Genomic DNA, 23,074 nt, shown 5'->3' with positions numbered 1-23,074 from the left:
CTTGCTCTGTAGACCAGGCTGACCTCGAACTCAGAGATCCACCTGTCTCTGCCTCCTAAATGCTGGGATTAAAAGTCTTTGACACCACACCCAGGTTTTTGTTATTGTTATTGTTTGAAGCTGTGAATTTATAATCTCAACACTGGGAGATATAGCCAGGTGGATCCCTGAGGGCTTTGCAGGCCAGCTTAACTAACTTACTTGATGATCTCCAAGCCAATGAGAGACCCTGCCTCCAAAAAGAAAAAAGAGTGGATATTGTCTAAGAAATAACACCCAAGATTGTCCCTGGTCTTTCCTCTGATCTCTGTATGTACACACAAACACATACACACACACACACACACACACACACACACACACACCTACCCCTACCCCTACCAATACTCAGTCTCATATACACACACGTCACACACACACCACTCATCCATCACACACACACACATACATACCAACTCTACACACATACACACACACACACAGTCCTGACACTAATAGGCTCCAGCAGAATGATTCCGCCATGCCTACTTGGTGCTGAAGTGTAAGGAAGAACTAAAAAGGAAGAGCCTGGAGTCCTGCACGAGGTGGGCGGCTCCCTAGTACACAGGGAAGACCCTTGCCAAAGAAGAACAGACAAGAAGGATTTGAGTGAAAAGCTGAATCTCCATCCATCAAACTGGGATGCCAGCTTGGATGCCAGTCCTATGAGCACCAAACTTAACTTATTTACAAGTCTTCCGTGGAAGCTTGGCATGGCAGAACATTGCAGTGACACTAGCAAGGAGGCCAAACAGTTCAAGGCCAGCCTAAGCTACATTTTGTAAACCACGTCTCCAAGATAAAAAGAAGCAAGCAAAAATGCCTTTCACTGGAAACCTCCCTTAATGAGGCCTTAAGCTGGGCCTCAGAGTCTCTACACTGAGAATGGGGTTCAAGGACAGCAGACATAGTAAGATGTGGAAAGTTGCCTCTCACTGGGGGATTCTAGGCAGGTGCTCTACCACTGAGCCACGCCCCCAGCCCCTCACTGGGGGATTCTAGGTAGGTGCTCTACCACTGAGCCACGCCCCCAGCCCCTCACTGGGGGATTCTAGACAGGTGCTCTACCACTGAGCCACGCCCCCAGCCCCTCACTGGGGGATTCTAGACAGGTGCTCTACCACTGAGCCACACCCCCAGCTCCTCACTGGGAGAGTCTAGGCAGGTGCTCTACCACTGAGCCACGCCCCCAGCCCCTCACTGGGGGATTCTAGGCAGGTGCTCTACCACTGAGCCACTCCCCCAGCCCCTCAATGGGGGATTCTAGGCAGGTGCTCTACCACTGAGCCACACCCCCAGCCCCTCAATGGGGGATTCTAGGCAGATGCTCTACCACTGTGAGCCACACCCCCAGCTCCTCACTGGGAGAGTCTAGGCAGTTGCTCTACCACTGGGCCACACCCCTAACCCCTCACTGGGAGATTCTAGGCAGGTGATCTATCAGTGATCTATAGCCCCAGCTACTTTTCCAACTCTTTATCTTGAGACAAAAGATCTCAAGTTGTCCAAGCTGCTTTGTACTCTGTCCATAACCTAGCTGGCCTTAAACTTTTCATACCTATGCCTCAGCTTTCCTCACAGCTAGAACAAGAAGCCTGCACCACCAGCCCCAAACTGTGTATGTTCTGAGCTCCATGAACTCATCCCAAAGTCTCTCCTTGCAATCAGGTGCCACCTGAGGCTGGGAACTTCAAACCAGCTGATGACAGAAGTGGCCTCTGCTTTCCCAGATGTCCTGGGCCTCTTCCAACCTTGGCTACAAGTGGCCTAATTGTGACTTGTGTTTCCAGAAGAAGTTGGAGAGATGGATACGGCCTGTGTCATCTCCTTGTCCTATGGATTGGCTCCCTTATCTCCCTTCGGGATCAGGGAAGAAGATGCATTACCCAGCTGGATGGCCACACTAGCTCAATGTCAGGGACTCAATGCCTTGTATGCCTGAGACGGAAGTATAATTTTCTATTCAACAACAGCAATAAGGAAGTGAAGGAGGAGGGGGAGGAGGAGAGGGAGGAGAAGAAGGAGGAGGAGAAGGAAGAAGAGGAACAGGAGGAAGAGGAGGAGAAAATCATGTGATGACACATATGACACATGCCTGTAACCAGCGCTGGGGAGGCTGAAGCAGGAAGATCTCAAGTGTGGGCTACACAACAGAACCAAGTCTAAAACAGAAGCAGGAAGGGAAAAAAAAAAAAAAAAAAAAAGGAAACCAATAGCAATGACAAAACCAAAAAGCATCACCTTAGTTCAAGGCCGTCGCTCTTGCTAGACAAATTACTATTTCACATCTGGCAATCCCCAAGACTCCCTCTTGACCTATGCTATCCAGAGTGTGCCCTGCCTGTCCTGAAGAGAGGGAATATTTTTAAATCCCATGAAAGGAAAATGACTCGAATGTCAAGGATTCTTTCTCGGAAGGTTAAACGCTCTGTGAGGACTGAAACTCTGAGACGTCCTTCACACAAAGGTGTAGATCTGATACAACAATAGTTTCATGTGGTGTTTTCCTCCCCAAAAGCACGGACCATGAAACACTGTCTGGGAACACAAAACATAAGAGGGGCTTTCCAGAGTTCCGGGGTGAGAGAGAAAAGTCAGAGGAACTTCTTGTTGAAAGGTCTGAGGCAGAGAGACGGAGGACTTAAGTAGATGCAAAGATTCAGTATGGACACCCCTCTGTCAGCCTCTTGGAAAGCCCCCCCCCTCGCTGCCGCCCCGTCTCACTGCACTTGAATTCTTAGACCAACTCAATCTACATGTAATGCCCAGCTATGCCCAGCTGCCCTTCCCAACTCCATCTTCCCAGTTTTTCTGCAGCCCCTAGGACCCACAGCCGCCAGCAAGGAAGCTTTTGCCATCTTTAGAGGCGGAGGGCAGAAAAATCTAGCCACAGCTCCCTCCGCCCTCTGGTCTCTTGGCTGTCTTGCGAAACGGGACAATACAGGGAAATGTTTGTGCCCAAACAGCCCAGCAACTCCAGGAACTGTGACCCTGCCCAGGAAAGCCACCTCCGGGAGCCCCACCCTGTGGCTGCCTCTGTCTGCTGGATGGGACAGCCCAGTGAGGGGGGGTCACCAGAGTAAATGGCAGAATGGTGGGGTCCTCATCATCCAGTGCTAGGGAAACCGAGGCCAGAGGGTCACGAGTTCCAGGCCAGCCTGGGCTACAAGAGTACATTTAAGGCCACCTTGGGCTAAGTAGGAAGTCCCCGACTCAGAAAACACAGGGAGAGATAGGCAGCCACAGGAAGGGAGAGGTGGAGACTGAGATGAGGTAGACAGAGATGGAGGCAGAGGGACAGACAGGGAGAGCGGGATGAGGGGAAGACGTCGGTCTCCATAGAAAATGTGCTGCGGCTGGACAGCCAACATTTATCTAGAAAATCATGGCCCTGGGTTAATCTGGCGTACGAGCCATAAAAATAGCCCTTTGACTTGACTTGAAAAATGCATTAATTCATTCAACAAGCATTCTGCACCCTTGGACCCAGCTGGGCACTGGAGATCCTGGGTGGACCAGCCCCACCCTGTCCTGGAAAGACCTGCAGTGGAAGGGGGAGGCAGAGGGGGATGGAGACAGACATGCGTGTATGGGATTGGAGGGCTGGTGGCTGTCCCCAGCTGATTCCTCCTCCTGAGAAACGCCAAGCTTTTATTGGCTAGGCACCCCAGAAATGAATGCGCATGAGGGTGGGGTAGGCTGAGAGTGGGGTGACTCTCCAGAGATGAACTTCCGGTTTACCCTGCAGCTTAGAAAGCCATAGGTCTCTGTCTCCGTGTGTCCTGTCCTGTGCCCCCGCTCCCATACACACACACAGGCACAGCCGCTGCCGTCCATTCTGTAGCTTTTTGAGCCAGAGTCTTAATAAGATAGCCCAGGCTGGCCTGAAATACTCAACATAGCCAAGGATACCCTTAGCCTTCTGATACTCATTATCCATTTTACATGGTGTTTGGGGATGGAACCCAGGGCTTCATGCACTCTAGGCAAGCGCTCTACCAACTGAGCCATGTCCTCAGCTCCTTGGCCTCATGGCTGATTAAATATTTCCATGTGTCAGGGCTGGGGAAATGGTTCAGCAAGTAAGGTCACTTGCTGTCCAAGCCTGAGGACCCGAGTTCAAATCCCAAGCACCCATGTAAAAAGCTGAGTGCAGTCAAAATGCATGGCTGTAATCCCAGGGTTGTATGGGGAAGACAATGAGGTTCTCGGGGACTCGCTGCCCATTAACCTAGTCCAGGTCCTTTTGGTTCCGGGTCAAAGGAATAAGGTGGATGCACATATGCATGCACACATGTGCACTCATACACCCAACAAATAAATAGATAAAAAGATCCCCCATGTTCTTGGGTTGTTCTCCTTTCTACTGCCCTTCCCATGATCCTCTCTGTATGAGTTTTGATCATCATCAGATGTACAAACATCAGATGTAAGCCAACAAACGTGAGAAGCAGAATAATTTTGGCCATTATTGGCACCCGTAATCCCAGCATTCAAGAAGCGGAAGCAGAGGAATGGAAGGATGGTCCAGGCCAGTCTGGGGCTACAGTGTGAAACCTTGTCTCAATAATAACCAAAGAAAGCCACGTGATGGACAGTGCCCGTGGCCACACCGCCGGGGAGGCTGAGGCAGGAAAAGACCTGTCTGAGCTACAGTGCCAGATCTCAAAGGCCAAGGGTCGCATGGTAGAGTGCTTGCCTGGCATGCACGAGGCCCTGGGTTGGATTCCCAACACCACACTAGCCAGGTGAAGAGTAGGCAAGAGGGTTAGAAGTTTGAGTTTATGGGTTATGCTTACGTATCACTGAGACTGTCTCACAAAAAGAAGAAGAAGAAGGAGAGGGGGAGGGGAGGGGAGCTGGGTGGAGAGAGAGCTCAGTCATTACCGAGTGCTCACTGCTCTTGAAGAAAACCCAGGTTTGGTTCCCAGCACCCACACCGTGCAGCTCACAACCATCTGTAACTCTGTAACGATAGTTCCAGCAGCTCTGATGCCCTCCTCTGGGCTCTGAAGGCTTTTGCACACACATGATACGCATAAAGTACTCAGTTACACACAGAAAATGGTTTTTAAAAAATTTAAGATGAGAAAAGAATGAAAAGAGGAGAGTGAAGAGCAGAGAGGAGAGGAGAGGAGGGGAGGGGGGAGGGGGGGAGGGGAGGGGAGGGGAGGGGACAGAGAGGAGGACCGTCTTTGACTCTGAGATACAAACAGGTCCATGTGTGACATGAGACACCACCACATGTGACGACCCCAGACATTTCTGTACACAAACCTGGGCATGTCCATTTCCCGTTTCCAGGAGTCCTGAGGTAGAAAGGAAAAAGCTGGTGACCCCAGGGTCCCTTCTCAGCTCTGCCAGGACTTGGACCCATGCCTGTGTCTTCTTGCCTTTGGGGACACAGGGAAGGAGCCAGGGAAATGGAGGGCCAGCCAGCCAGAGGGCAGATGAGGTCAAGGCAGCCAGCCTGCTTGTCACAGCCCCTCACGCCCACCTCGCCTGCCAGCAACTGTATGTTTTCATCTTTTCCTCGGGGTTGGGGGGGGGGGGGGAGGGGGGCGTGGCGGGGAGCCTTGAGTGCTGAATTAAGTGACAATGAATTTGAACCACATGGAAGGCCCAGCTTAAGGGGGAAAGTGTTTGGGTCAAACAAAGAAAGAGTTTCATTAGCCCCCACCCTCACCTGCACCCCCATCCCCACCCCCAGACAATACAAAAATAGTTCGGGCCCAGGCAAGCTATGACCCAAAGGCCTGGCTGCGTGTCATGGCCCCCTGTCCTGGAAAGATACTTCTGGTGGCCTCTTTCCCTGGATGTGGGTTTCGCAATCTTCCCTTGTTTTGGTGGCCTCTTTTTGGACTGGCCTGGTTTGTCTGGGAGAATTAAGTGGGTCTCGAGAAGAGGAGAACCGGGGAGACCCGTTCTCTCTAGCTTTCTTTGTTTTTTTTGAGATTGGGTTTCATAGCCCAGGCTGGCTTTGACCATAGTTTCGTAGCCAAGGATGACCTCGAACTCGTGACCTTCCTGCCTCCACCTCCCAGGGGCTGGGGTAACAGATGTGTGCTCCCATGACTAGTTTATGAAGAGCTGGGAATGGAACGGGGGGGGGGGGCAGGCGGGGGGAGCAGGGCTCTGTGCATGCTAGGCGACACTGAGGGCCTGGGAAACTGAGGCAGGACCCATCCTTTCATGGCATTAACCAATGTATGGAGATGCAGAGCTACCCAGTCCCCGAGACTAGAAATAGCCAGAGCCAGGATGCCATAACCAATGTGAGACGTGCACAGGGACTTTGGCAAGAGACAGGCAAGAGGACTCTGCAGATGAGTAGAGCCTGCTCGCCTGAAGCTCCCTCCGTCCGCGTGATTTATTGTTGACACTGCTGCTGAGACAGGATCCCAAGCAGTCCTCCTCACAGGCCTCACTCAAACTTGCAACACAGCAGAGCACAGCTTGGGCACTCTTTGTCCTCACTGTGCCCCCTGCTCTAGGGGACCCCAGGACCCAGCCCGTCTGGGACACCATGTAGCCTGGCCTCCTCCCCCGCGCTGGCTTCCTAAAAGGTTTCCGTACTTTTCATTCCTATTGTTCCCCCAGCCGCCTGCCTGATTTTGCTTCTGCAGCCCCCTGACCTACCCTCACAGGCCAGGCTGGGAGGAGCATAAGCCAGCCAGCCCAGCTAGGAAGTGGGGGGGGGGCGGGGCGGGGGGCCATAAAGCTGGGCTCCAACTTTTCATTGTTCCTGTCTTTGTTTGTTTGACACAGTTGTGGACTGTGGCTGCGGCTCAGTCGGTAAGGTGGCATGAAGTCCCGGGGTTCCATCCCCAACATCTCATAAACCAGACGTGGCAGTGTCTGCCTGTAATCTCCCGGTGCTTGGGAGACAGATGCAGGAGGATCAGGAGTTCAAATGCATCCTTGACTACACAGAGAGTTCAAGGTTAGTCTGGGTTACCCCAGACTCTTGTCTCAAAAAGAAAAGTTACATGTCCCAAACTGTGCTCAGATTTTTGATCCTTTCTGCCTTTGTTTGTCACCAGGCCGAGCTCAGATTACTTTCCACTACAGGTATATGGAGGGAGGGGTGCCTCCTCCCAGCCCTCTTGATAGGGGTGCTAAGTAGGAGCTTTCTGAGTGGGCTCAAACTGACCTGTGTTTCTACCCTGCCTGGGACACTTGTCAGCCATGTGGACAAATGATCACTGCTGCTGAGCCTTAATTGCCTCAACCATAAAATGGAGGTGATGAGGTATTCTCCTGCCAAAGGTGTTGCAGGGGGCGGGGGGTACAGTATGTGGGGTGTGAAGTCATGGAGTCTATGTCCTGGCTGTGGGGTGGCTCATGTCTGTAATCTCAGCACTTGGCAGGTAGGATACTATCACTCTGGAGGCAAGAACAGAGGGTCTCCAGGGCAAATTCGTTAGACTTTAGTCAAATAACCAATATCTGGGTTCAAGTGGGATGCTCTGTTTTGTTCAAGAGGTGTTTAGACATACAGATGTTTTACGGCTTGTATGCCTGTGTACCATGTGCTGCAGTACCCATGGAGGCCAGAAGAGGGCGTCAGATCTCCCTGGAACTGGAGTTATAGATGTCGTCTGCCATCCTTTTTTGTTGTTGTTGCTGTTGGGATTTTTTTGTTTTTTCAAGACAGAGTTTCTCTGTGAAGCCCTGGCATTCCTGGACTCATTTTGTAGACCAGGCTGGCCTCAAACTCACAGAGATCCACATGCCTCTGCCTCCCCAAGTGCTGGGATTAAAGGTGTGTGCCACCACATGCTACTGTCAGCAGTCTTGTGGGTGGTAGGAACCAAACCCAGGGCCTCTTGGAAAAGCAACCAATGCTCTTAACTGATGAGCCATCTTTCCAGCTCCCAGGGGATAATTAAAAAAAACAAGAACAACAAATACCACACGCATACCATACACACATACATACGAAAAATAGATGAGCTTTTTAAAAAAAAATCTTGCCTGTGTTTGTTATTATTCAATGTGTCTCCAACTCATATGTTGGTTAACTCACATTTTCCGTGGCCAGGGAGGGGCAAAGTAAAGGGCTTTTTCAGCTGCTTGCTGCTCCAGGCCCCTAGGCTAGAGGCTGCAGCTGTAGAGAATTCCTTTCTATGTGGGCCAGTGATGCTGCGATAAGCCTGGACCACAGGATGCAGTTATCACCAGGCTTGGAGAACACATCCCAGGCTGAGGAGGTTGTAAGCTGGCACCAGAGGAGAGGCCACTCAAAGCAGGCAGGCTCTGGATCTGGAGGGGATGGGATGGAGGGCAGTGGGCGGGGAGGGGGCTGTTCTCTGTAGCCTCAGTCTCACTCTTTGCCCTTGCAATCTTCCTCACGTCTACCCACTCATCCACTCTGCACATCCAGCATCTGTTCCCCATCCCCATGGTTGCATGACACACACACACACACACACACACACACACACACACCATACCACACCACACCACACCACACCACAAGACTCTCAGAATGAAAGCTCTGAAGCTCAACCTTTTCTCTTTCCTTTTCTTTTTTGTTTTTTGTTTGTTTGTTTTCCGAGACAGGGTTTCTCTGTGTAGCCTTGGCTGTCCTGGACTAACTTTGTAGACCAGGCTGGTCTCGAACTCACAGTGATCTGCCTGCCTCTGCCTCCTGAGTGCCGGGATTAAAGGCGTGTGCCACCACCACCTAGCTGAACGCCACCACCACCCGGCTGAAGCTTGACCTTTAAAGGATGTCTAACATCCTGGGTTTGCAAGAGTAACCTTTGCCTGTTGGCTGCTGGGTATCAGCTAGCATATAGAGCTCTGAAATGCTGTCTTCCAGGCACATCGTGGCTGTTACCCTCTTTTTTTTTGTTTGTTTGTTTGTTTTGTTTTTGCTTTTTTTGAGACAAGGTTTCTCTGTGTAGCCCTGGCTGTCCTGGACTCTCTTTGTAGACCAGACTGGCCTCGAACTCACAGAGATCCACCTGCCTCTGCCTCGCGAGTGCTGGGATTAAAGGCGTGCGCCACCACCGCCCAGGCAGCTGTTACACTCTTGAACTAACTAGCACAAGATTAGACTTTCAAACCCTCCATCATAGGTGTGGGAGGGACGCACAAGGTCTCACCCCTCTCCAAAGATCTATAAGCTGTGAATGGTCGGTTGCTGAGGGGAGCAAGAGAGGTTTTCTTTAGTGGTGTAGCCACTGGTAAGCTGCCCCTGCTCTGTTAAATAACCATGTTCCTGTAACAAACTCTAATTAAACTCACTGGGTCATACACACACGCGCGCGCGCGCGCTCACAATGTGACAGTAAAAGGGGGACTAGTTGGGAGTCAGAAGGGGACCAACAGGAGTAAGAAGGGGGACAAGAGAGGGTGTTGGGGGTGACTATGATCATGACACATACATATGAAAATGTCATAACGGAAGTCATTACTATGGATTTAATATATTCTAATTCAAGACATAACATCTGCCATCTGCCTGACTAGGAGGCTTGGAACTGTCCCTTGGGGGTCAGAGCCAGGTGACTTTAGAGTCCCAAGGGCTTTTGCTCATGCTACATGTCTACCCTGAAGCCCAAAGGGTTAGAGCTGGAGCAAGATGGCTCAGCAAGTGAAGACGCCTCCTGCTAAGCCTGGTGACCTGAGTTTCACCCCCAGGACCCATGTGGTAGACAGAGAGAACTGACTCCTACAAGTTGTCCTCTGACTGCGCCACACACGCACATACAATAAATAAATGTAATTTTTAAAAGTAGTTATCAGTGACTGAACTGAGCATGAGCAGGTGGACCCGGAGGACCAGGGATCATCCTCAGTTAGGTAGAGAGTTTGAGGCCAGCCTGGACTACATGAGAGGCTGTCTCATTAAAACAAAAACAAAAACAGGCCCAACATGGTGGTGCACGCCTTTAATCCCAGCATTCGGGAGGCAGAGGCAGGTGGATTTCTGTGAGTTCGAGGCCAGCCTGGTCTACAGAGTGAGTCCAGGACAGCCAGGACTACACAGAGAAGCCCTGTCTCAAAAAGAAAAATCAAAAACAAAAAACAAAAACAATCCAGTTACGATGACATTAGTCACTGCTCAGGAGGTCCCTTACCTCTGAGGTCATTGTCTTTTCCACAGGCTAGCCCAGTTCCCTCTAGTTGTCTTTCCCCAGGCTATCCTCATCTGAGTCTCAGGGTTCTAGGGAGACCAGAGACCACCTGCTCCCATGGATGACCCCCTGCCTTCCAGCTGTTGGAACTCCAAGAGAAGGCACGCAGAGAGGCAATCCAGTGGTCCCAGAGGCTCTTTTAAGTGATGCCAACAACCTCTCTCTGGTGGGCTGGTGTAGAGTGGCAGCTGTCACCAATCCGGGACATGTGCGCAGAGTATGTTAAGATGACTCTGTTGCCAAGGTAAGCCCTTCGGGCAAAGCCCGGAGAATGGTCCCATTTAGAAAGGTCTGGGGAAACTCTCTGAACACAGGACCCCTAGCTCAGGGAAAGGGCCCCAGGCAGACAGCGGCGGTAATGATGGCAGACACAGCTCCTGACCCAGCTGGACACGGCCTCCAGCCCTCCAGATGTGCAGCCAGCATTCCGCTGTGGAGACGGGGCGGAGCAGCAGCGAGGGGCCCAGATGGGCTGTGTTAACCCAGAAACAGTGCTTCATGTCCAGATGCCCTGTGTTTAGCCAGCAAACCGGCTTTGCTCTCCAGATGTGCGCCTGGGCTTGGGGGATGGGGGAGTACATCGCCCCAGATGTGCACTCTGTGAACAAGAGTGGCTTGCAGGATCCAGCTGCTGCGCCAGGGAACCGATGGCTGGGCTTGGATCTCTCTATTTATTTAGACTGGGGGTCCAGTCCAGCACTCCTAATCCCAGCACTCTTGGTCCCTGGTTCAAGAAAGCTTCAAGGCTCACAAATGCTAAACTGCAGATGGAGGCAGAGCCCTGTGGTGGGAATAAGAACCAAGCCTGACCCGGCCAGGGCTGTAGAAACCAGGGACCCATCAGGGACGGGTCGCAGTGGAGTCGAAGGATGTGCGGTCCCTCAGAGCGCAGGTGGCTGGGGCTGGAGATGAGCCTTGGTTGGGAGAGTGCCTGCCTAGCATGCATGAAGCACAAGGTTGGATCCCTAGCACTGTGTGGCTAGTCCTGGTGGCTCATGCCTGTAATGCCAGCATTTGAGACGGGGAAGGAGGAGAGTTAGAAGTCCAAGGTTGAGCTGGAGAGATGGCTCAGCGGTTAAGAGCACTGCCTGCTCTTCCAAAGATCCCGAGTTCAATTCCCAGCAACCACATGGTGACCCACAACCATCTTTAATGAGATCTGGTGCCCTCTTCCTGCCTACAGTTGTACATGCAGACACAACATTGTATATATAATAAATAAATCTTTAGTAGAAGAAGAAGAAGAAGAAGAAGAAGAAGAAGAAGAAGAAGAAGTAGTAGTAGTAGTCCTGGGTTATCTTCAGCCTCAGAGTAAGTTCAAGACCAGCTGGGCTACACACACATACACACACACACATGCAGGCATGCAGGCATGCACGCATATGCTAAGTAAACTAATGGAATGCAATGGGAGCGAAGAGAGAGGCAGGGATGTCTCCAAAACAGAACTTCAGAAGGTTTCCAAGATAGGGAACCTTCTCAAAGGAACTCCGGGGTCAAACTGCTGAGACAACCAGGAGCCAGGACCTGGACCTGCCTGAGACCCTGAAGCTTCCTTCCCCCAACAACCCAGAGGCACCCCTCCATATCAAGAACTGCCCCAGGCCTGGGAAGATGGATCACTGGCTGAAGTGCCTGCTACCAAGCCTGAGGACCCGAGTTCGAGAACCATGGAACCCATGTGGTGGAAGGTAGAACCGACTCCTGAAAGCTGTCAGTGCCCTCTGACCTCCACATGTGCAGTCATACACACATGTGCGTGTTCGCGCACGTCCACACACACGCACAAATGTAGTCAATGAATACATTTAATTTTTTAATAATTAAGTTATTTTACTATTATGTTGCTCTATTATCCCCACCTGGCGAGCCCAGAGCTGGGATCTGAGAGAGGCTAAAGTGCAGTATGAAGGCCCCAGAGGGGAAATGTAGTCTACAGCTGAGCGCTCCGCCCCCCAGCTCCTAACGACGGGGTGAGATGGTAGAGACTGCTCTCATGGGCACGAAGATGGGGGGCAGTCTTAGGTGGAAAGTTACCCAGGCTTGGGTGGGCTTGGTGAGATGCTAATCTCCAGAGACCTTAGCCCCATGCTCACACCAAGACAACCAGGAGTCCATCCCCAAATTGGGGGGCATTGACCACTTAGTCCTCCCCCCAAATCTTCTATTGTTCTGCCTGGCATGTTCATCTCCAATTGCGCTCCCCATGTAACTCCCGAAACCTTTGCCTTATTTGGGGTCAGATGGGTTGAGGACCAGGGACACAGGGAGAAACTTGAACATTGGTCTCCTCACCCAGGCTATAGCCCCAGAGAGAAGAAAAAGTTGGGAACTGGTGCTAGCAGGAGGGTCAGTGAAGGGCCAGAGTCTAGGGATGGGGGGCCCCCCGCTTGCAATCACGGGCGAGACAGCCAAGGGCCCTGTGTGTCTTGGCCGAGCGGGACCCCTAGGCCCGCCAGGTATGTAACAATTCTAGCCGTTTCCTGTCGTAATAATGAGAAAGGGGTTGGTATAAATATACGCGCAGCATAAATAAATACAGGCCGGGCCGAGGCTGCATAGCAGACAGATTGCGTGGAGCCGACGGCCAGCCCTCCAGCCTGCTCCCCCCCCCCCCCGCTTTGCCCAAGGCCTCCCCTCCCCCTTCGCTGCTTCTCCCCACTTGCTTTCTTCCAGACTGCCAGAGACCACGCCACACTCGCAGGCCTGAGAAAGATGAGTTGGTGACCCTCAGCCATAGGACCTCAGAATCCCCATCACTCTGTGGCCCCTGGGAAGCCAAAGAGTCTGGAAGAGATAGCCAAGGGCACTGGGGCCAGCTGGAGCACAGGCCTAGACTAATCAAGGACCCTGTGAGGGCTGGGGTGCTGTCACCAATCATAAATGGGGAAACTGAGGCTTGGGGAATTAACTTGCCCAGTCACTTCACGGAGCTAAGACAGTCTAGGCTTTTGACTCTGGAGCTAAGACTCCAATCCAAGGTGTTCTCGCTCCAGGGCCTCTGCTCTGTGCGTGGCTATGAGGCAGCTAAGGGGCTGAGGATACAGCTCGATGAGTAAAGTGCTTGCCACAAAAAGGATGAGGACCTGAGTTCAAATCCCCCCAGCTCCAGTGTTCCTGGGGTGAGATAGAAGGTGAGGATATGGGGATCTCTCCGCCAGCTAGCCTGGTGTACAAAGCGGGGAGCACAAGTCTGTCGTAAATGAGGCAGAAGGCTAATGTCCCTTCCCTGGGGGACGTGTGAGCATCTATTCCCCCCTTCTCAAGGTCCCAACAACAAACCAAAGTTCACCCCCAGGGAACTGATGCGCTTCTTAGACTCACCCTATAGAGCTTGAGGGAAGGGTTAGGGCCAGAAGAATGGGTGACCCCAAAGCAGAGACCCTGGATGGTCTGCATCCTGCATGGCTGATGTCTCCCCTGTGGCCGGCACCCTCTTCCCCTACCCTTCCCCCAGGCCATGCACTCTAGCTCTCCCAAAGCCATGTGCAATCGAGGCAAAAACTGCATATAAATGGCTGGGAGAGTGGATCAACTATCAGGTCAGAGGCCCCAGTGAGCCTTCCCAGCCCTCCGTCTACAAGGGAATGCCAACAGTCAGCCAGCCCAGCCCTGAGAATCTTGCACACAAGATAATTGGTTGTTCAGCTTGGACAACAGTATATCAATGGGGCGAGAGGGGAGGGTGCAGAAATAGGAAGCGTAAGTCTAATCTTGTCTCCCAAGCCCTGGCCTCAGGCCACCAGGGTCTTTAAAAGGCTGGAGGATTTATCTCCAAGGCTGGAAAGCAAATACAGCAACATCCGGTGGGGGGGCCAGGGATGCCAGGGGTCAGATTCCATGCAGCTTGTGTAAAGGTCCAGTGGCCAGGGCTGTGTACACAAGAGGCCTAATCGGTCTGCAGCTCAGCTTAGCTTTCAGCTGGGGCACTCAGGGGCAAGGGCTGGTGGGCCGTCCTTCATCAAGTTCTGTACACGGGGAAACTGAGGCTGAGCAAGGGCAAGATCCTCATCCAAGGCCACACGGGAGGTCAAGAGCAGACACGTAAAGATCCCAGTAACTTGGACTATGGCCTAGTCCAAGAAGGGCCACGCCCCCAGGTCCCAACCAGCTCCCCAGACCAATCATCTGAAGGGCTTCCCAGAGCCTGTGAGAAAAGGACCACAATGTCAGGGCTAGCATGGACCAATTCATGAGATTTCATCTCAAAGTGACAAGTAAAAGGAGCCAGGAGTGATGGTACACATCTTTAATCCCAGCACTAGGGAGGCTGAGGGAGGCAAATCTCTCTGTCCTGTGGTTCCAGACCATCCAGGGGCCATATAGTCCGAACAACCAACCAACAACAATAATAAACAAAAATTTTGTAAAGGTCTGGAGATGTAGCTGGCCACCCGGTCTAGCAAAGTCAGCGAGCTTCAGATGCAAAAAGAGCGAGTTGGAAATTAATAGGAGACACCCAACATCAACCTCTTACCAGAGAGAGGGAGAGAGGGAGACAGACAGACAGACAGACAGACAGACAGACAGACACAGACACACAGACACACACACACACACACACACACACACACACACACACACACACACGAGGTCACCTCCGCTCAATGCCAGGGCCTGTTCCATTCCAGTCTCCAGCCCTGCCCTGCTCAGCATTGTGTCCCTCTTGCTCGGACTTTTGCCGCCTCCCTTCTTGGGCTTTGAACCCCTCTTCACTCCCCATCCCCTCTGTTCCAGTTTAGATGGCCTGGGGCCTACCCTGGCCCTAGCAGCTCTAGCACCTTCCTGGAGCTGGCACCCTCATTCCCCAGCAAGTTGTGGGTACTGTGGAACCTGTAAGAGGCTGTCCTTTCATCAGGAGCTTGCAGGTCACCCCACATACTCCAGGAACTGTGCAACCTTGAACAAAAGGAACTCACTCTGATGTCTCTCAAAGGCAGGTAAGTTGCTTCCTGTATTCGGAAGAAGGACCTGGAAGGCACATCTAACTTAGACCATTTTCAGTCTTAAGGGAGGCACTAGCTACCCTGAAAATGAGGAATGGGGTGAGGTGGGGGGACCAAAGTTATATGAACCTATACACACACACACACACACACACACACACACACACACACACACACACAGAGAGAGAGAGAGAGAGAGAGAGAGAGAGAGAGAGAGAGAGAGAGAGAGATGCCAGGTCTTGAGCTAAGGAAAGGGGTAAGAGGTGATGGTTGATTTTCAAGAAACCAATCTAAGAATCACTCGCCTAAGGCCAGGGCAGGAGCCTGAGCTAACTCATGTCTGAAGGACCCCACCTTCCCCAGTGAGAGGCTGAGGACTCGGTAGGTCCTCTCTTGCCTGGGGGAGATTGACAGTCTGTGGTGTGACATTTTTGGAAAGAGGGAAAAGTAGAGTAAGGAATCTGTGAATGAAAAGAGGAAGGTGGGTAGATGCGTTCTGGAATAGATGGATGGACTTAGGGGTGAAGGGATGGAAGCATGGGTTTGGGGGATGAACGGATAGATGGATGGGTGGGCGGACAGGTGGGCAGGTGAACTTTTGGATGGATGGATAGATGGATGGATTTTGAGTGGATGGAAGGATGGATGGATAGAGGGATAGAGGGAGATTGGGGAGAGGGAGGGAGGGAGGGAGGGCAGGGTGGGAGGGAGGGTGCTCTGGATGGATTGGCAGGTGTGCAAATGCAATGGTGGGTGTGTAGGTCCTCAACTATGTGTGGGTGAATGGATAAGCTACTTCCACCAGTCTCAAGTGTCTCTAAATTTTTTTTAATCCTACATCTCTAAACTGTGAGGTCCTGGCACCCCCCAGAGGCCAGAGTCTCTAATTGCCCAGTTCCCTTTAAGTCCCTGGGGAGCTAAGAACCAAGAGCCAAGAGTTGGGAGGCCTGGGAAATAGCCATCTGCAGACCTGAGCCAGTTTTGACCCATTCCATGACCTTGGAAATGTCCAGTTCCTGAGGCTATTTTGTGTGTGTGTGTGTGTGTGTGTGTGTGTGTGTGTGTGTGTGTGTAAAATGATGGTCAAGCCAGATGCTAGGGTTGCTAGGAGGCAAACCAAAAAGTGTAAAGTGTCAAGTGTCTGTGGGAAGTTGATAACTGAGGCCTGAAAGGCACTCAAGGAATGTGATTTCCTTCCCAGAGGCGCCTCAGCCTGGGATTTCATCCCTGTGTCCCGCTAACCACAGGTACACACAGATACACACATGCACACATATGACTCAGAATAGCCTTTCCAGGCCAGCTAGGTAGAAAGACAGTTGAGTCTGAAAGGCAGATGGGGGATCACATTTATTCTCCGGGGGTTCCAGGCTGGGATGGGAGGGGCTCAGCCTCAGTGATGGAAGATTCCGGAATTAAGAACTGAGGCAAGGGCCCCGAGGTCTCCTGGGACTTGGCCTCCTGGGCTTGTGCCAGTTGGGCTGTGTGTTCAAAGGCAGCCTGAAGCAGGTGGGAAGCAAGGCAGGTAGTCCAAGTGACAAGATAGGCCAGGTTCCAGGAAGTGAGTGTGGTTGTGTGCTCCGCCCACAAGTAGAGGCGTCTCAGTAGTGCCAAGGCTTCCAGCAACACCGAATTCTGTAGGAGGGTGTGGGAAGGCAAGAGCCTTGGTAAGGGCTGAAGGGGATGGCTCAAGCAAGCAGATTTTGCACTCCAGTACCCTCTCTTTTTCTGGGGAGGGGAGCTTTTTTTTTTTGAGACATGATTTCTCTGTGTAGCCATGCCTGTCCTGGACTCCCTTTGTAGACCAGGCTGACCTGGAACTCACAGTGATCTGCCTGCCTCCCCAGTGCTGGAATTAAAGGCATGTCCACCACTCCTGGCCTCAGGACCCTCATAGTAGAAGAAACAAATCCTGCTATTCTCTGACACCCACTTATATGCAGGCACAAGCATGCCTACATACATACATGCTCACACATAAATAAATAATATACTTTTAGTAACACTCCATGAGGCAGGTGGTGGTAGCACGTGCCTTTAATCCCAGCACCCAGGAGGCCGAGGCAGGCAGATCTCTATGAATTGGAGGTCAGCCTGGTCTACAGAACGAGCTCCAGCACAGCCAAGGCTTCATAGAAAGACCCTGTCTGGAGAAAAAAAAAAAAGTTAAAAATAACACTCTGTGGACCTGGAGAGATAGATTGGTGATTAAGAGCAAGTGGTACTTTTGCAAAAGACTCCAGTTCAGTCTTTATTACCCACATCTGGTGACTCCAGCTCCAGGAGATCTGATGCCTTCTGGCTTCTAAGGACACCTGTGCACATGCACGTGCATGCACGTATACACACACACACAATCTAAAATTAAGAATAACTTTTTGTTTGGCTTTTGTTTTTCAAGACAGGGTTTCTCTACGTAGCCTTGGTTGGTCTGGACTTGCTTTGTAGACCAAGCTGGCCTCGAACTCGCTGAGATCTGCTTGCCTCTCTGCCTCCAGAGTGCTGGGATTAAAAGCATGTGCCGCCATGCCTGGCCAAGTATAATTTAAAAGGAGGAGGAGGAGGAAGAAGAGGTAAGTAGCCCCCAGGACCTGCTCATAACCAGTACTGACCAGCTGCAGGCACACCCACAGGTTCATCAGCCTGTATCCCTGTCAACCCACCTGGCTGGGTAACCAGCTCAGACCAAAGTGATGGGCTTTCTGCACCAGCCTCCAGGTTAACAGCAGCATCAGCAGGGCCACCAGCATCAGGCTATGCAGGCAGGAGAGAAACAGGTCCCTGAAAGTGGCCGCAGACACGGCCAGAGGTTCACAGGCACCCAGGTGCCCCAGGGCCAGTCTCACGGTGCGGGTACAGCACAACCCGACTTCGTATGCCAGCCTAGGTCCCCAGAGCAGCAGCCATATGGGGACCCATAGCACTGCCAGTCCAGCTCGAAGGGCCAAGCCCAGAGGGCAGGTTATGACGACTCCCGGAAGCAGGTGGGCCGCGTCACTTCCAGAGCCCCGGGCCTCCTTGGCCAGCCCCAACACCCAGTGCTGAAAGATGGCCATCTTCAGGAGCAGGAAGCGGTACAGGTGCGTGCGGTTCTGGATCAGCTGTAAGGAGGATGGGGACACCAGTGTTACAGGTGCCACGAACCTAGGGTGGAACCCGACCAGTGCTTTAGCGGGAGGGGCTGCCCAGTCATTGTGAGCCAAATCTCAGGTCACTTGTGAATGCACAAGAGTAGTCTCTCTCTTGTTTTGGTTTTTTTGTTGTTGTTGTTGGTTGGTTGGTTGGTTGGTTTTTGGAGACAAGGTTTCTCTGTGTAGCCTTGGCTGTCCTGGACTCGCCTTAAACTCACAGAGATCTGCCTGCCTCTGCCTCCCGATTAAAGGTGTCGGCCACCTCGCCCGGTGTCTCTCTCTTGTTTATTCACTTGATTTTGGTTTTGAGACAGCGTCTCTCAATGTAATCCTGACTGTCCCAGAGATCGCTGTGTAGACCGGGCTGGCTTTGAACACACAAGAGGTCCCCCTGCCTTTGATTCCTGAGTACTGCGATTAAAGGCCTTTGCCACTGTGCTATATATATATATATATATATATATATATATATATATATATATATATAGTTTTTGTTTGTTTGTTTGTTTTTTGAGACAGGATTTCTCTGTGTAGCCTTGGCTGTCCTGGACTTACTTTGTAGACCAGGCTAGCCTCAAACTTACAGAGATCCACCAGCCTCTGCCTCTATTAAGTGCTGGGATTAAAGGCATGTGCCACCATGCCCAACTGCCTATAATCTTTTAAGAGTGACTTCCAAGCACAGGGATGCAGCTCAGCTGTGGAGTGTTTGCGTAGCATGCATGAAACCCTGGGCTCAAGCCCCGACACTACCTTAAACCAAGAGGGGTGGTGCATGCTTGCAGTCTCAACAGTTGGGATGTAGAGGCAGACGGATCTGGAATTCAAGGTACTCTCTGGCTACAAAGGAAGTTTGAGGCTAATCTAGGCTACGTGAAGCCAAACAAATGAACAAACACTGCTCAGTGGTTAAAGCTCTTCCCCCGCAAGCTTGGTGACCTCAGTATGATCCCAGAACCCACGTAAAGGAGGAAGGGGAGAACCAGCTCCCCAAAATCTCCCTCTGACTCCTACATAGGTGCTACGACACTCAAGCACCCACCACACACATCACACCACAATAATAATAATTAATAAAAATTAAAAACAAGTAGCCAGGCGTGATGGCGCACACCTGTAATCCCAGCACTCAAGGAGGCAGAGGCAGGTGGGTCTCTGTGAGTTTGAAACCAGCCTGGTCTACAAAGTGAGTCCAGGACAGCCAAGGCTGCATAGAAAAACCCTATCTCGAAAAGAAAATAAATGAATAAGTAAATAAAACTAATAAAAATTTTAAAAATTAAAAACAAACAAGTAAATAGTAAGGACCTCCCCCTTAACTCTGCAGGATTTGAGCATAGGTTGGCTAACTTCCCCCCAGTACCTGGACTTGCCTGGAACCCTGGCTGCCCTTGGAATCATAAGGAAAGCTGGGATTAGGGCGAGAGATGTAGAGACATGAGGGAGGAGTGACAGACTTATGACAGACCTACTGTGAAAAATATAGGAGGAGACACTTAAGATTTCCAGGTCTAAGTAGCAGGTTGGCCACGGTATCTCCCACTCTACAAGGAGTGGGATTCGTGGTACAGCCTAAATCCTCCAGCCCATGACTGAGATGATCAAGCTGGACCCACCTCATACCCTACACCCACGGGACGGACCATCAGAGTCCAGCAAATGCAGGCTCCAAAGAACCAGGATAGGAAGGCAGGTGTGGGGCCACACACCTGTCATCCCAGCAGGAAGCCGGGAGCTCAAGGCCAGCCGGGGCTATACAGTGAGTTTTGAGGCTAACCTGGGCTGTGTGGTGAGTTTGAGGAAAGCCTGAACCACGTGGTGACACAGTGGGTGGAGGGGAGGAAGACAAAAGGAGGACCGGAGAAATGGCCTAGCGGTTAAGAGTGCTGAAGCATGCCTTTAATCCCAGCACTTGCACTTGGGAGACAGAGGCAGATGGATCTCGGAGAGTTCGAGACCAGCCTGGTCTACAGAGGGAGTTCCAGGACAGCCAGAGTTGTTACACAGAGAAACTCTGTCTCAAAAAACCAGAGAGAGAGAGAAGGGGGGAGAGGGAGCGCTTTCTGCCTAAAATTGAGGATTAGAGAACCCATTGGTCTCAGTACCCACATATTAAGCCAGTGTATGCATGTTCCAGCGCATGCCTGCAACCCCAGCACTGAAGGTGTTGAAGACGGGAGAGTGTCTGGGGCTTGCTAAGCTGCCAGACAAAACAAACAAACAAACAAAATTGTCAGCTCCAAATTCAGAGGATCCAAAAAAAAAGGTAGAGAGTGTTAGGAAGGATGCCCATTGCCTGCCTCCGGCTTCCATGTGCACACACACAAGCATGTGCATTTGCACATGTCATACCCACACGCATGCACACTAGAAAGAAAGAAGGAGGGGAAGGGAGAAGGGAAATGGAGAGGAAATGGAAATTAAGGCAGTGAGATGGCTCAGTAGGTAAAGACACTTGCTGCCAAGCCTGAGGACATGAATTCGATTCCCAGGACCCACATGATAAAAGAAGAGACCTGACTACACACACACACACACACACACACACACACACACACACACACACACCAAGTATAATCTTTTTAAAGGAAAGAAAGGAGCCGGGCAGTGGTGGCACATGCCTTTAATCCCAGCACTCAGGAGGCAGAGGCAGGTGGATCTCTGTGAGTTCGAGGCCAGCCTAGTCTACCCAGCGAGTTCCAGGACAGCCAGAGCTATGACACAGAGAAACCTTGTCTCGAAAAACAAAACAAACAAACAAGCAAACAAAAACAAAAAAGGAAAAAAAGGTCTGGGTGTATAATGGGTACACACCTTTAGTCTCAATAGGCAGATCTCTAGTTCAAGGCCAGCTTGGTCTACAAAGATAGTAACAGGGTAGCCAGGGCTACATAATAAGACCTTGTCTCAAAAATATATATATATATATATAAATAAATAAAAAGAAGGAATGGGAAAGAAAAAAAGAAAAGAGATAGGGAGCGGAAGGAAGAAAGATGGCTGATGGACAGCCACGCCACAATAGTTTGGGGGTGGGGTTTCCGGGAGTTCTCTGGGTTTCCCCAGGTGGCTGGGAACAGGGAACCTCAACAGGCCCCCTAGCCCCACCGTGCTTACCAGCGCAGAGAGCCTCCCAACCTGTAGCAGAATTCTGAGGAGGCCAGATCTGTCCCGGGAAGTGGCCTCCATGTCTGCCCTCCATCCATTCCCAACCAGGAGAGGCAGGGTGACCTCACAGATGCCATGGAGTGGGAGGTCCAGTTGCCATGGGAACCCGGTTGCTACATGAGACACTACCGGTTTCTCTAGATTGCCTTCTCTGCTGCTCTCGGACCTCAGCTCAAATCTGGCTACACAGACAGGATCACAGGCCAGACGGCAGATGCTAGGATCAATCCTCTATCTACTCCGGTGAAACAGCTCAGAGCAAATTTGAGTATCAGCTTAATTTACCTGTCAGGCATGGGTGCTAGGGAGGTAGGGAAAGAAGAAGAAAATGAAGGATGGAGGAGGAGGTGAAATCTGTATGGCCTTACCTTCCAGGATGGGCCGGAGGATAGCAGATTTGCCGCAGGAGGAGCCCCAACTTAGCTTCCTCAACTGGGAGCCCTCTGTCCTCAGCCCCAGGCCTCCCTCCCTGTCCCATCCGTGCTGGTGCTGTGTGGTCTTGGAGTTTCCCCGTACAGAGGATCAGGAATGAGCACCTGGGAGCATGGAGAAATCAGCGGATGCTGCCTTGCATCACGCCAGGGGGAGCCATTCCGGATCCTCCCTGGAGAAAGGAGATCTCGTCCTCAGAGCAAGACCCGCAAGGGCTCGGATCGGGTGCAATACCGGGATATGGCCGCGCGGGGGCAGAAGACACTGCGGGGCAAGCAGGGCTTGAGAAAGTTTCTGGGTTTTTGCCCTACCACCTGCGAGGTGGGGTTTCCTGGTAGCAGGCTTGTCTAGGAATCTGAGAGCACTCCTTGTGCATTTCCCGCCAATACCTGGGTTACAAGAAGAGGAACCACCCAGAGATAAGGAGCCTTTATGTAACCCTCTTCTCTTTATTTAACCCTCTCATATGTGCAGAACTGGGCGTTGAAAACGGCCTTCTTGCAAGCAATGCACCCGTGATTTTTTTTTTTAATTTATGTGACTTGGATAAAGCCATTTTTAGGAAGGAAAAAAAGAAAACAAGTTCCCATACAAACGTGCATGGTGGCATATCGATCATTTTTGTATGCTTCAGGAAATAATGAAAGAAAAGAATAGAAATAAAAGAATGGAGCTAAAGCCGGCACACCTTTAATCCTAGCACTTGGGAGGCAGAGGCAGGTGGATCTACAAATTCAAAGCCAGCCTGGTCTACACAGTGAGCCCCAGGACAGCCAGGGCTACACAGAGAAACTCTGTCTTGAAAAACCAACACACAAACAAACACTCTCTCTCTCTCTCTCTCTCTCTCTCTATCTATCTATCTATCTATATATATATATATATATATATATATATACATATATACATATACACACACACACACACACACACACACACACATACATACATACACACATATATATATGAAAAAAAAGAGCTTTAAGACATTTTTTTTTCCAAATCAAAGGAACCAATGGAGCATGGGAGCAAAGATCGTTAACAACAACAGAAACCAAAAGAGGAGTAATGTGAACCAAAGCCACAGTGAGATACTATCTCTCCTTCCTGAGCAAAACAAAAGAGTCAGGAGTACGCCATGCACAGGTGATTTTATGAGATAAACAGAAACTCATACAGAGCCCAGAGCCTGACAGGACCTCAGATGCAT

At 51.2% G+C, this 23,074-nt stretch overlaps 2 protein-coding genes across 3 annotated transcripts in view; one reads left to right on the top strand and one right to left on the bottom strand.

Moving 5' to 3' along the window:
- Positions 1–23,074, top strand: part of Mettl27 (methyltransferase like 27) — a 110,067-nt gene that overhangs the window by 63,698 nt on the left and 23,295 nt on the right. The window lies entirely within an intron of this gene.
- Tmem270 (transmembrane protein 270) lies at positions 16,477–21,923 on the bottom strand. Of its 2 annotated transcripts, none has more exons than XM_051161342.1 (3): positions 21,801–21,923; positions 17,797–18,234; positions 16,477–16,768 (listed from the first exon to the last, which is right to left on the bottom strand). In XM_051161342.1, the coding sequence occupies exons 2-3, from the start codon at positions 18,187–18,189 to the stop codon at positions 16,484–16,486; spliced, it is 678 nt and encodes a 225-aa protein (XP_051017299.1). In that variant the 5' UTR covers positions 18,190–18,234; positions 21,801–21,923; the 3' UTR covers positions 16,477–16,483. The 2 variants fall into 2 exon arrangements, with proteins under 2 accessions (XP_051017299.1, XP_051017298.1); XM_051161341.1 differs by lacking the exon at positions 21,801–21,923 and adding an exon at positions 21,382–21,476.

Source organism: Acomys russatus, chromosome 19, assembly GCF_903995435.1.
Source record: "Acomys russatus chromosome 19, mAcoRus1.1, whole genome shotgun sequence".
NCBI lineage: Eukaryota > Metazoa > Chordata > Mammalia > Rodentia > Muridae > Acomys > Acomys russatus.
Note: the sequence above shows the minus strand (reverse complement) of the source record. Positions and strands in the feature narration are given on the sequence as shown.